The sequence below is a fragment of the Callionymus lyra genome, chromosome 12 (assembly GCF_982586985.1).
Source record: "Callionymus lyra chromosome 12, fCalLyr1.hap1.1, whole genome shotgun sequence".
Classification (NCBI taxonomy): Eukaryota; Metazoa; Chordata; class Actinopteri; order Syngnathiformes; family Callionymidae; genus Callionymus; species Callionymus lyra.
The window spans coordinates 705,376-719,103 of record NC_141829.1 but is presented as its reverse complement, the minus strand read 5'-3'; the positions used below and the strand labels follow the sequence as shown (position 1 = coordinate 719,103).

The following is a 13,728-nucleotide window of genomic DNA, read 5'->3' as shown; positions in this document are numbered from 1 at the left end:
TCACAGATATAATCCTATCTTAAATTCACAGATATAATCCTATTTTAAGTTCACAGATATAATCCTATCTTAAATTCACAGATATAATCTTATCTTAAGTTCACAGATATAATCCTATCTTAAATTCACAGATATAATCTTATCTTAAATTCACAGATATAATCCTATTTTAAATTCACAGATATAATCCTATTTTAAATTCACAGATATAATCCTATCTTAAATTCACAGATATAATCTTATCTTAAGTTCACAGATATAATCCTATCTTAAATTCACAGATATAATCCCATTTTAAATTCACAGATATAATCCTATCTTAAATTCACAGATATAATCTTATTTTAAATTCACAGATATAATCCCATTTTAAATTCACAGATATAATCCTATTTTAAATTCACAGATATAATCCTATCTTAAATTCACAGATATAATCTTATCTTAAATTCACAGATATAATCCTATCTTAAATTCACAGATATAATCCTATTTTAAATTCACAGATATAATCCTATCTTAAATTCACAGATATAATCCTATCTTAAATTCACAGATATAATCTTATCTTAAATTCACAGATATAATCCTATTTTAAATTCACAGATATAATCCTATTTTAAATTCACAGATATAATCTTATCTTAAATTCACAGATATAATCCTATTTTAAATTCACAGATATAATCCTATTTTAAATTCACAGATATAATCCTATCTTAAATTCACAGATATAATCTTATCTTAAATTCACAGATATAATCCCATTTTAAATTCACAGATATAATCTTATCTTAAATTCACAGATATAATCCCATTTTAAATTCACAGATATAATCCTATCTTAAGTTCACAGATATAATCTTATCTTAAATTCACAGATATAATCTTATCTTAAATTCACAGATATAATCCCATTTTAAATTCACAGATATAATCCTATTTTAAATTCACAGATATAATCCCATTTTAAATTCACAGATATAATCCTATCTTAAATTCACAGATATAATCTTATCTTAAATTCACAGATATAATCCTATCTTAAATTCACAGATATAATCCTATCTTAAATTCACAGATATAATCTTATCTTAAATTCACAGATATAATCCCATTTTAAATTCACAGATATAATCCTATTTTAAATTCACAGATATAATCCTATCTTAAATTCACAGATATAATCTTATCTTAAATTCACAGATATAATCCCATTTTAAATTCACAGATATAATCCTATTTTAAATTCACAGATATAATCCCATTTTAAATTCACAGATATAATCCTATTTTAAATTCACAGATATAATCCTATTTTAAATTCACAGATATAATCCTATCTTAAGTTCACAGATATAATCCTATCTCAAGTTCACAGATATAATCTTATCTTAAGTTCACAGATATAATCTTATCTTAAATTCACAGATATAATCCTATTTTAAATTCACAGATATAATCCCATTTTAAATTCACAGATATAATCCTATTTTAAATTCACAGATATAAACTTATCTTAAGTTCACAGATATAATCCTATCTTAAATTCACAGATATAAACTTATCTTAAGTTCACAGATATAATCTTATCTTAGTTCACAGATAAAGTCATATCTTGGTTCGTAAGAAAGGATGGATGAAGCTCATTGATCTGCTCAGTAATAAACGGAAGGTTGAGGTAAAGAGAAAGTTTCTCGATATTAAAACAAAGACATGAACAAATACTAAAGGCTTTTACTTTGAAGAGACACTCGAAGCGTGAGCTTCAGGTAAACTCACCTGCTGAATAATTGACAAACTATTCCAGTGGAACATGAGCCTCAGGACTCTTTACCAACCAGGACTGACACACGACGGTCTTGAGATATGAACGACTGGATGAAAGGATGAAAGGATGCATCGATGAACGACTGGATGAAAGGATGCATCGATGAATGGATGATATTTTAATGCATCTTCTCTGAGAGTCGTTGGTGTAGAGTCTCCTGCACGAGTGTGACTTTCAGTCCAGGATCCAGTTACAAGCTATACAGTGCTGATCCTCACCAGGACCAGGACCTCCAGTGCTGATCCTCACCAGGACCAGAACCAGAACCTCCAGTGGTGATCCTCACCAGGATCAGGACCAGAACCTCCAGTGCTGATCCTCACCAGGACCAGGACCAGGACCTCCAGTGCTGATCCTCACCAGGATCAGGACCAGAACCTCCAGTGCCCGATCCTCACCAGGACCAGGACCTCCAGTGCTGATCCTCACCAGGACCAGGACCAGGACCTCCAGTGCTGATCCTCACCAGGACCAGGACCTCCAGTGCTGATCCTCACCAGGACCAGGACCAGGACCTCCAGTGCCCGATCCTCACCAGGACCAGGACCTCCAGTGCTGATCCTCACCAGGACCAGGACCAGGACCTCCAGTGCTGATCCTCACCAGGACCAGGACCTCCAGTGCTGATCCTCACCAGGACCAGGACCAGGACCTCCAGTGCTGATCCTCACCAGGACCAGGTCAGTTTGCTTCGCATCAGAAAGAGTTTCATGATTCAATGGTGGGTTCTTCAGGCTCGTGTCCAGGATGACGAGTAAAGCCGATGAACCTCCATCGTATGAAGAAGCGTTACGGCATCCAAAGGAGGATCCCAACCATGGTGGGCTCGGACCGTCCTTCCCGCCTCCTCCGTGCTACACTCCGGGCCCGGCTGCCTTCTCCGGACCCCCTGGGTTTGGAGGTCCGGCTGGTATGTGGGCCGCGCCTGGTTTCCCGCCTGGGATGCCCATCGCTGTGTCGACCTTGAGCCCCGGACCTCCTGCCATCACTGCAGGTTCTGCAGGTTCTGCAGAGAACGAGCAGAGCTGGTCCTGGAACACGTCGCTGCGCCACACCTTCATCAGGAAGGTTGTTATTAACTTGAACTCATGCTGACCTTTTTAGAAGATAAATACATACTTTAGATATTGAAGCTTTGCTTTTGTTTGAATCACTGAAAAAGCGAATATATACTTTATATTCCAATACTTATAAAAACTCCAAATATATGTTTTTAGTCGTTTAACTAGAATGTTGAGCAACTCTGGCCTCGTCTGGTGACACTATTGTGCATTTTTATTCAAATGAAGGCTTGAAATACAACTATTACGTTTGGAATATGTATTTTGCATTCATTGGAATTCGAATGTACCCCAGGGGTCCCAAAGGTTGTTCTGAGGGCCACATAACTGCTCCCTGAGGGCCACAGTTTGTATCAGTGAAAGCCACACATAACCACAGAACAAGGAAATAAACATTATTTGTGAAATAAACAATAACCACATTTCTTGAGTTCTTCTCAGAAAAATGTTTCAAAGCCGAAATTAAGAGGAAATAATGAAGGTTGTTGAAGAAAATGACACTTTATTAATCATTAATATTCATTTTAAAGCAGCTCTGGGTTGTTTTCTGTATCTTAGTATGTTTGTACTAAAATAACTAGTGATGACATCCATTTAAAACTAGTTGAAAGACTAGTTTAACGTTACATTACCACACATTAGAATTGCTACTATTTGGCTAAAGATCTAAATAAGTGGCCGAATGTTTCCCTTTCAAAATAGAAACCATTGAATTATTAAATGCTTCTCAATGTTGATAAAAAGTCCACACTGTGAGTCGCACACGTTGATAGAAGTGTCTTCTGTCTCCTCAGGTGTATCTGATGGTTGCAGCTCAGCTCACCGTCACCACAGCCATCGTCGCCGTCTTCACGTTCGTGTGAGTCGTCGTCTCGCCGCCATCTTTGAGCCGACAGTAACGACCTTGGTGTCTCTGCAGTGATCCGGTCCGAGAGTTGGTCCTCAAGTATCCCGGCGTCTACTGGGCGTCTCTGTAAGACAACGTTCAGATGCCTCCAGAGTTACCCAGCAGGAGTGAGAGCGTAGACATGAATGTTAGAAGAACTGCAAACACTAGCAGGCCCAGGAGAGAGCCCTGAGGGACACCAGGTCATGGAGTCTGCTGAAGACTTGATCCGTAGATTTCAAAAGAGCTGCAGTGATGATGAAACCTTTATGGTCAGAAACATGGTTTGCTGTCAGTAAAGAAGACGAGAATGAAAAAAGAAAAGAAAAGAACAATAGAAAAACAGAATCAAGCAGCAACGGTGATGAAAGATCTAATCCATATTATTTTAACGTTTATTTGGATTTTCTAAAAATCACGATTTATATATGAACGAAAACACAGTCTTGGTTTAACTGAACTGATGCGTGTCTTTCAGAGTCGTTTACTTTGTGGTTTACTGCGTCCTCGTCTGCTGCAAAGAGACCAGGTACCATCATCTCAACCCTTGATGCCTCATGTTCCTCATGTTCTTCATGTTCCTCATGATCGCTTCATGTTCCTCGTGTTCCACATGTTCCTCATGTTCCTCATGTTCCACATGTTCCTCATGTTCTTCATGTTCCTCATGTTCCTCATGTTCTTCATGTTCCTCATGTTCCTCATGTTCCTCATGTTCCTCATGTTCCTCATGTTCCTCATGTTCCTCATGTTCTTCATGTTCCTCATGTTCCTCATGTTCCTCATGTTCCCCATGTTCCTCGTGTTCCTCATGATCGCTTCATGTTCCTCATGTTCCTCATGTTCCCCATGTTCCCCATGTTCCTCATGTTCCTCGTGTTCCTCGTGTTCCTCATGTTCCCCATGTTCCTCATGTTCCTCATGTTCTTCATGTTCCTCATGTTCCTCATGTTCTTCATGTTCCTCATGTTCCTCATGTTCCCCATGTTCCCCATGTTCTTCATGTTCCTCATGTTCCTCATGTTCCTCATGTTCCCCATGTTCCTCATGTTCCTCATGTTCCCCATGTTCCTCACGATCGCTTCATGTTCCTCATGTTCCTCACGATCGCTTCATGTTCAGGAGACGCTTTCCGTGGAACCTGGTGCTGCTGGGAGTCTATGTGAGTCTATGTGAGTGTGTGTGAGTGTGTGAGTCTGAGTGTGTGTGTCTGAGTGTGTGTGTGTGTGTGTGTGTGTGTGTGTGTTTGTGTGTGAGTGTGTGAGTCTGAGTGTGTGTGTCTGAGTGTGTGTGTGTGTGTGTGTGTGTGTGTGAGTGTGTGAGTCTGAGTGTGTGTGTCTGAGTGTGTGTGTCTGAGTGTGTGTGTGTGTGTGTGTGTGTGTGTGTGTGTGTGTGTGTGTGAGTGTGTGAGTCTGAGTGTGTGTGTCTGAGTGTGTGTGTCTGAGTGTGTGTGTGTGTGTGTGTGTCTGAGTGTGTGTCTGAGTGTGTGTGTGTGTGTGTGTGTGTGTGTGTGTGTGCGTGTGTGAGTCATGATGTGTTGAAGGAGTTGTAACTCCAATCATCTTCCACGCAGACGCTCAGCTTGTCCTTCATGACAGGAACCATCTCCAGGTTGGATTTCATTTTGCTTTGCTTCCTAAAAACAAAACCCTTCCTTCACTTTTCTACCTTCATTCGTGTGTAGTTACTACGAGACCAAAGCGGTGTTCATCGCCATGGCGATCACGATGATGGTGTGTGTGTCCGTCACCGTCTTCTGCTTCCAGACCAAGGTCTCACCTTACGAGCTGGAGGGCCGTGAAAGGTTGATGGTGTGAGAAGGTGTAACCAGACTCTCTCTCAGGTGGACTTCACCTCCTGCACTGGTCTCCTCTGCATCACCAGCTTCTCGCTCGTGATCGTGGCTTCGGTCGCCGCCGTCGCGCTCGCCTTCAAATACGTGAGCGTTTCCGAGGCACAGGAACATTATGATTGAAGCTGTTGATTGACAGCTTGTCTCTTTAATCACATTGAATTCATCAGTTGAAATGTTTCAATCATTTCCCTTTATTTCTAATTCCTAGTCTTTTTAATTCAATATAAATGTTGGTTTATTGTCACCAGACATTTTTAAAACTCGATCATGTGCCTCGACGTTGTCACACGATTGGCTGAAAACTCAATACATTAAACGACAAGTTATGGAAGTTAATGAAGTCAATTATTAAAAAATGATCCAGTATTTGAACAAAGATGTCATCGATGACATCACTGACTAGAACGATGACATCACTCACTAGAACGATGACATCACTCACTAGAACGATGACATCACTCACTAGAACGATGACATCACTCACTAGAACGATGACATCACTGACTAGAACGATGACATCACTGACTAGAACGATGACATCACTCACTAGAACGATGACATCACTCACTAGAACGATGACATCACTCACTAGAACGATGACATCACTGACTAGAACGATGACATCACTGACTAGAACTATGACATCACTGACTAGAACGATGACATCACTCACTAGAACGATGACATCACTGACTAGAACGATGACATCACTCACTAGAACGATGACATCACTGACTAGAACGATGACATCACTCACTAGAACGATGACATCACTGACTAGAACGATGACATCACTCACTAGAACGATGACATCACTCACTAGAACGATGACATCACTGACTAGAACGATGACATCACTCACTAGAACGATGACATCACTGACTAGAACGATGACATCACTCACTAGAACGATGACATCACTCACTAGAACGATGACATCACTGATTAGAACGATGACATCACTCACTAGAACGATGACATCACTGACTAGAACGATGACATCACTCACTAGAACGATGACATCACTGACTAGAACGATGACATCACTCACTAGAACGATGACATCACTGACTAGAACGATGACATCACTCACTAGAACGATGACATCACTGACTAGAACGATGACATCACTCACTAGAACGATGACATCACTGACTAGAACGATGACATCACTCACTAGAACGATGACATCACTGACTAGAACGATGACATCACTCACTAGAACGATGACATCACTCACTAGAACGATGACATCACTCACTAGAACGATGACATCACTCACTAGAACGATGACATCACTGACTAGAACGATGACATCACTCACTAGAACGATGACATCACTGACTAGAACGATGACATCACTCACTAGAACGATGACATCACTGACTAGAACGATGACATCACTGACTAGAACGATGACATCACTCAGTAGAACGATGACATCACTGACTAGAACGATGACATCACTGACTAGAACGATGACATCACTGACTAGAACGATGACATCACTCACTAGAACGATGACATCACTCACTAGAACGATGACATCACTCACTAGAACGATGACATCACTCACTAGAACGATGACATCACTCACTAGAACGATGACATCACTGACTAGAACGATGACATCACTCACTAGAACGATGACATCACTCACTAGAACGATGACATCACTCACTAGAACGATGACATCACTGACTAGAACGATGACATCACTCACTAGAACGATGACATCACTCACTAGAACGATGACATCACTCACTAGAACGATGACATCACTGACTAGAACGATGACATCACTCACTAGAACGATGACATCACTGACTAGAACGATGACATCACTCACTAGAACGATGACATCACTGACTAGAACGATGACATCACTGACTAGAACGATGACATCACTGACTAGAACGATGACATCACTCACTAGAACGATGACATCACTCACTAGAACGATGACATCACTCACTAGAACGATGACATCACTGACTAGAACGATGACATCACTCACTAGAACGATGACATCACTGACTAGAACGATGACATCACTGACTAGAACGATGACATCACTCACTAGAACGATGACATCACTCACTAGAACGATGACATCACTCACTAGAACGATGACATCACTGACTAGAACGATGACATCACTCACTAGAACGATGACATCACTGACTAGAACGATGACATCACTGACTAGAACGATGACATCACTGACTAGAACGATGACATCACTGACTAGAACGATGACATCACTGACTAGAACGATGACATCACTCACTAGAACGATGACATCACTGACTAGAACGATGACATCACTGACTAGAACGATGACATCACTCACTAGAACGATGACATCACTCACTAGAACGATGACATCACTCACTAGAACGATGACATCACTGACTAGAACGATGACATCACTCACTAGAACGATGACATCACTGACTAGAACGATGACATCACTGACTAGAACGATGACATCACTCACTAGAACGATGACATCACTCACTAGAACGATGACATCACTCACTAGAACGATGACATCACTCACTAGAACGATGACATCACTCACTAGAACGATGACATCACTCACTAGAACGATGACATCACTCACTAGAACGATGACATCACTGACTAGAACGATGACATCACTCACTAGAACGATGACATCACTCACTAGAACGATGACATCACTGACTAGAACGATGACATCACTCACTAGAACGATGACATCACTCACTAGAACGATGACATCACTGACTAGAACGATGACATCACTCACTAGAACGATGACATCACTCACTAGAACGATGACATCACTGACTAGAACGATGACATCACTGACTAGAACGATGACATCACTCACTAGAACGATGACATCACTGACTAGAACGATGACATCACTGACTAGAACGATGACATCACTCACTAGAACGATGACATCACTGACTAGAACGATGACATCACTCACTAGAACGATGACATCACTGACTAGAACGATGACATCACTGACTAGAACGATGACATCACTCACTAGAACGATGACATCACTCACTAGAACGATGACATCACTCACTAGAACGATGACATCACTGACTAGAACGATGACATCACTCACTAGAACGATGACATCACTGACTAGAACGATGACATCACTCACTAGAACGATGACATCACTCACTAGAACGATGACATCACTGACTAGAACGATGACATCACTCACTAGAACGATGACATCACTCACTAGAACGATGACATCACTCACTAGAACGATGACATCACTCACTAGAACGATGACATCACTCACTAGAACGATGACATCACTCACTAGAACGATGACATCACTGACTAGAACGATGACTCCTCAGGTGCCGTGGGTTCACATGCTCTACGCAGCCATCGGAGCCATCATCTACACTCTGGTAGGTGCTCTCGCATACGCACACACACACTCAGACACACACGCACGCACTCAGACACACGCGCACACACACACACTCAGACACACACGCACGCACTCAGACACACGCGCACACACACACACACACACATTCAAGTCTTCTGCTCTAGTTTCTAGTTCACAACACTCAGCTGCTCATCGGGAACCGCCAGCTGGCCATCAGTCCAGAGGAACACGTGTACGGAGCTCTGTTCCTCTACATCGACGTGGTCAACATCTTCCTCTTCATCCTGCAGTTCAGCGGAGCTGCTGCTGAGTGACTCACGACTCAGGTGTGATCTGGAGGCTTTTGCACTTTCAAACATGTCCACAAGTATTATCTGGGAGGCAGCGTTTGAATCCACGACAAAGAATGTACGAGTGAAAATATGTTTATTAGCCATGATGGATGTTTGTTACACTGTCTGCTCGTGTTCTGATAGAAAAGATGTTCAACTACTGGATTAGAGGAGCTTCTCTGCACTGAAGCAACAATAAATGCGTTCCACTCACTGCTGTGACGTCATTACTTTAACTCTGTCTGGACTACAGATGTTCCCTTCACCATCCCCTGACCACATGATCCTGGCTTCTTCTGCGGGTTGGTGGATCAAGGTGTGAGACGCTTGGGGTCACGAGGGAACATGGAGGTCTGCCGGACGTTGTGGAGGCCCAGGTACAGCATGCACACTCTCTCCAGGCCTGGCAGGAGAACATGTCAGTCTGAGAGCTCCACAGGTCCAGGTCCACGCACTCACCGATGCCGCCGCCGCCGTGAGGAGGAGCCCCGAACCTGAAGGAGTCGATGTACCCCTTGATCTTCTCCAAGTCTGAAACAAGTCAGTTCGTAAGGAGAGTCTTGGTCTCAAGAACAGAGGTTTCTTTTCGTACCGATCTGGTGGAAGGTCGCTCTCTCGGTCAGCAGCTGAGCGTCGTGGACCCTCTGAGCTCCAGACAGGATCTCTTCTCCCCTCATGAACATGTCATACGAGTTGGAATATTTCTGCAAGATGTTAATCAGACACTTGAGAGACAGGGATCCAGAGGAGCTATAGCTAGAATCAACAACTTGAGAGACTCCTGCAGGTCTGAAGACTGTTCCAGGAACAGGACCTGTTGTCCGGTGTCTGTTGTGTGATCTGCACTGGAAGCTCCACATCCTCTTGCTCCAGTGTTTACGCTCATTCGACCAAAAACCAAACATACACTTTTGACTGTTTCTTGATTAAAGTTCCTCCGCGATGAAGACAAATAATGAATCAGCAGAAACAAAGATGGCGACACACACTCGTACAACGTGGTAAAGAGTTGGGTTGAAGAAATACTCACAGGGTTGTTTGGGTCTGGCATCGTGTAGAAGGGTCTGACAGCCAGAGGGTACTTGTCCAGCACGTAGAAGTCGGTGTCGTACTTGAGTTGAAGCAGAAGATGTTGCATAAGGTTCTCATGCCTCACACTGACGTCAAACTTCAAACTCTACCTTCTCTTTCACGAGCCGTCCGAGGAGCTTCTCATTGGGAGTACTGAAGGAGAAGAAGATTAGATCTGATGTGACTCCATCTCTACTGGTGTAAAACCCTGGAGTATGAGAAGGTGACCTCTCACCTCAGGTCCTCCTCGTCTCCCATCTCCACGCCGGCCGCACGCAGCATGGCCACGCCCTCGGTGTACTCCAGCCTCAGGGTGGGCTCCAGGAACTTGAAGGGCTCGCTCGGGAACTGCTTGCTCACCGTCTGGATCTCAGTCTGGAAGCTGAAGACAACCGGAGGTGAGAACGTTTGAGAAGCTGAAGGAAGTTCAGGCTTGAATATTCTTCTCAGTAGGCGAGACTCAACGAGGTCATGATCAAGTCCAGTTGGATTATGAAGTTTGTAGGAAAAAAAAAGAAGTTAAATATCATATTTGAATAAGAACAAAAACAAAGGGAAACGTTTTCACATCATTGAACGTCGTTTTTTCAATGTAATCACTTTCTTTGACCACTAGGTGGCAGTAGCGCATTGGTCTCCATCAGGAAGAGGAACCAAGAAACGGTCAAAAGTGCTTCAAACATCAACTTAACGCCTTAAGCCTCACTTGTCTCGCAGGCCCTTGAAGATCTGGACCATGGTGTCAGTGATGGAGTCGATGACTTCATGGTAATGGTAGTTGAAGGCCATTTCAATATCCAGACCCACAAACTCCGTCAAGTGACGGTGGGTGTTGGAGTCCTCGGCCCTGAAGACTAGACACACCAGTTGAAACAGGATCACAAAAGAGTTGGTTTTGATTCACATTAACTTCACTGCGAGTTAATTTCAACTTTTAACTGTGTGTAAGTAATGAGTTACATTGTAACTGTGTGTGTGTGTAAGTAATGAGTTACATTGTAACTGTGTGTAAGTAATGAGTTACATTGTAACTGTGTGTAAGTAATGAGTTACATTGTAACTGTGTGTGTGTGTAAGTAATGAGTTACATTGTAACTGTGTGTGTGTGTAAGTAATGAGTTACATTGTAACTGTGTGTAAGTAATGAGTTACATTGTAACTGTGTGTAAGTAATGAGTTACATTGTAACTGTGTGTAAGTAATGAGTTACATTGTAACCGTGTGTAAGTAATGAGTTACATTGTAACTGTGTGTAAGTAATGAGTTACATTGTAACTGTGTGTAAGTAATGAGTTACATTGTAACTGTGTGTAAGTAATGAGTTACATTGTAACTGTGTGTAAGTAATGAGTTACATTGTAACTGTGTGTAAGTAATGAGTTACATTGTAACTGTGTGTAAGTAATGAGTTATATTGTAACTGTGTGTAAGTAATGAGTTACATTGTAACTGTGTGTAAGTAATGAGTTACATTGTAACTGTGTGTAAGTAATGAGTTACATTGTAACTGTGTGTAAGTAATGAGTTATATTGTAACTGTGTGTAAGTAATGAGTTACATTGTAACTGTGTGTAAGTAATGAGTTATATTGTAACTGTGTGTAAGTAATGAGTTACATTGTAACTGTGTGTAAGTAATGAGTTACATTGTAACTGTGTGTAAGTAATGAGTTACATTGTAACTGTGTGTAAGTAATGAGTTATATTGTAACTGTGTGTAAGTAATGAGTTACATTGTAACTGTGTGTAAGTAATGAGTTACATTGTAACTGTGTGTAAGTAATGAGTTACATTGTAACTGTGTGTAAGTAATGAGTTACATTGTAACTGTGTGTAAGTAATGAGTTATATTGTAACTGTGTGTAAGTAATGAGTTACATTGTAACTGTGTGTAAGTAATGAGTTACATTGTAACTGTGTGTAAGTAATGAGTTACATTGTAACTGTGTGTAAGTAATGAGTTACATTGTAACTGTGTGTAAGTAATGTGTTACATTGTAACTGTGTGTAAGTAATGAGTTACATTGTAACTGTGTGTAAGTAATGAGTTACATTGTAACTGTGTGTGTGTGTGTAAGTAATGTGTTATATTGTAACTGTGTGTAAGTAATGAGTTACATTGTAACTGTGTGTAAGTAATGAGTTACATTGTAACTGTGTGTGTGTGTGTAAGTAATGTGTTATATTGTAACTGTGTGTAAGTAATGAGTTACATTGTAACTGTGTGTAAGTAATGAGTTACATTGTAACTGTGTGTAAGTAATGAGTTACATTGTAACTGTGTGTAAGTAATGTGTTACATTGTAACTGTGTGTAAGTAATGAGTTACATTGTAACTGTGTGTAAGTAATGAGTTACATTGTAACTGTGTGTAAGTAATGAGTTATATTGTAACTGTGTGTAAGTAATGAGTTACATTGTAACTGTGTGTAAGTAATGAGTTACATTGTAACTGTGTGTGTGTGTGTAAGTAATGTGTTATATTGTAACTGTGTGTAAGTAATGAGTTACATTGTAACTGTGTGTAAGTAATGAGTTACATTGTAACTGTGTGTAAGTAATGAGTTACATTGTAACTGTGTGTAAGTAATGTGTTATATTGTAACTGTGTGTAAGTAATGAGTTATATTGTAACTGTGTGTAAGTAATGAGTTACATTGTAACTGTGTGTAAGTAATGAGTTACATTGTAACTGTGTGTAAGTAATGAGTTACATTGTAACTGTGTGTAAGTAATGAGTTACATTGTAAGTTTAATGTTCACTCTATGAAAGATTGTTAGAACTTTAAGTCATTACTTCTTTAACTCGTTGTTGAATTATGTTAAAGACTCAGAAAATCTAACTTTCATTAAAAATAACCATTAGTTACTCTTTTGACACAAACGGATGATGCGTTCAATGACATTAGGGTTGCCATGGTGTGTTCAAGAACGCAGGATATTTGAAACCCTTCCCCAAAACACTGAATAACTGAACACTATTACTTCAATGAAAAACAAACACACAGAAAACACATGGATTATTCATTTCTATTTGCACCAAGAAGAGCAAATGTCCGTCAGCAGGTAAGACATAAATGCTGTTTAAAAGTTTACATTTTGTTTATTTTTGCTGGTTTGAATAGTTTTCACCTACTTATTCTAGTCGTTATTGTTTAGTTATTTGTATTTGCATATAAGATTTATTGTCAACTTGTTTTCTGCACCATTTAATCACAGCATCCAAACTTACAACAATTGTGGCTTCATCAAAATGTAGAGAAATAATTGAACAT

At 40.6% G+C, this 13,728-nt stretch overlaps 2 protein-coding genes across 3 annotated transcripts in view; one reads left to right on the top strand and one right to left on the bottom strand.

Annotated features, from left to right (window-relative positions):
- Positions 1-2,578: 2,578 nt before the first annotated feature.
- LOC148067951 (protein lifeguard 3-like) lies at positions 2,579-9,374 on the top strand. 2 transcript variants are annotated; one of them, XM_087803687.1, is made up of 11 exons: positions 2,579-2,902; positions 3,423-3,449; positions 3,669-3,751; positions 3,812-3,865; positions 4,257-4,307; positions 4,901-4,940; positions 5,352-5,389; positions 5,463-5,550; positions 5,622-5,717; positions 9,014-9,067; positions 9,216-9,374. In XM_087803687.1, the coding sequence occupies exons 1-11, from the start codon at positions 2,579-2,581 to the stop codon at positions 9,363-9,365; spliced, it is 1,005 nt and encodes a 334-aa protein (XP_087659813.1). In that variant the 3' UTR covers positions 9,366-9,374. The 2 variants fall into 2 exon arrangements, with proteins under 2 accessions (XP_087659813.1, XP_087659815.1); XM_087803689.1 differs by lacking the exon at positions 3,423-3,449 and having other exon boundaries at positions 2,579-2,899; positions 3,687-3,751.
- An 86-nt stretch (positions 9,375-9,460) lies between these two features.
- dars1 (aspartyl-tRNA synthetase 1) overlaps positions 9,461-13,728 on the bottom strand; it is a 17,252-nt gene continuing 12,984 nt past the window's right edge. The window contains exons 12-18 of the mRNA XM_087803686.1: positions 11,161-11,308; positions 10,690-10,836; positions 10,565-10,607; positions 10,414-10,494; positions 9,976-10,087; positions 9,843-9,914; positions 9,461-9,786 (exon numbers count right to left, since the gene is read on the bottom strand). Of these exons, the coding sequence (XP_087659812.1) occupies positions 9,695-9,786; positions 9,843-9,914; positions 9,976-10,087; positions 10,414-10,494; positions 10,565-10,607; positions 10,690-10,836; positions 11,161-11,308 (695 nt within the window). The 3' untranslated portion in view covers positions 9,461-9,694. The remainder of the gene's footprint in view (positions 9,787-9,842; positions 9,915-9,975; positions 10,088-10,413; positions 10,495-10,564; positions 10,608-10,689; positions 10,837-11,160; positions 11,309-13,728) is intronic.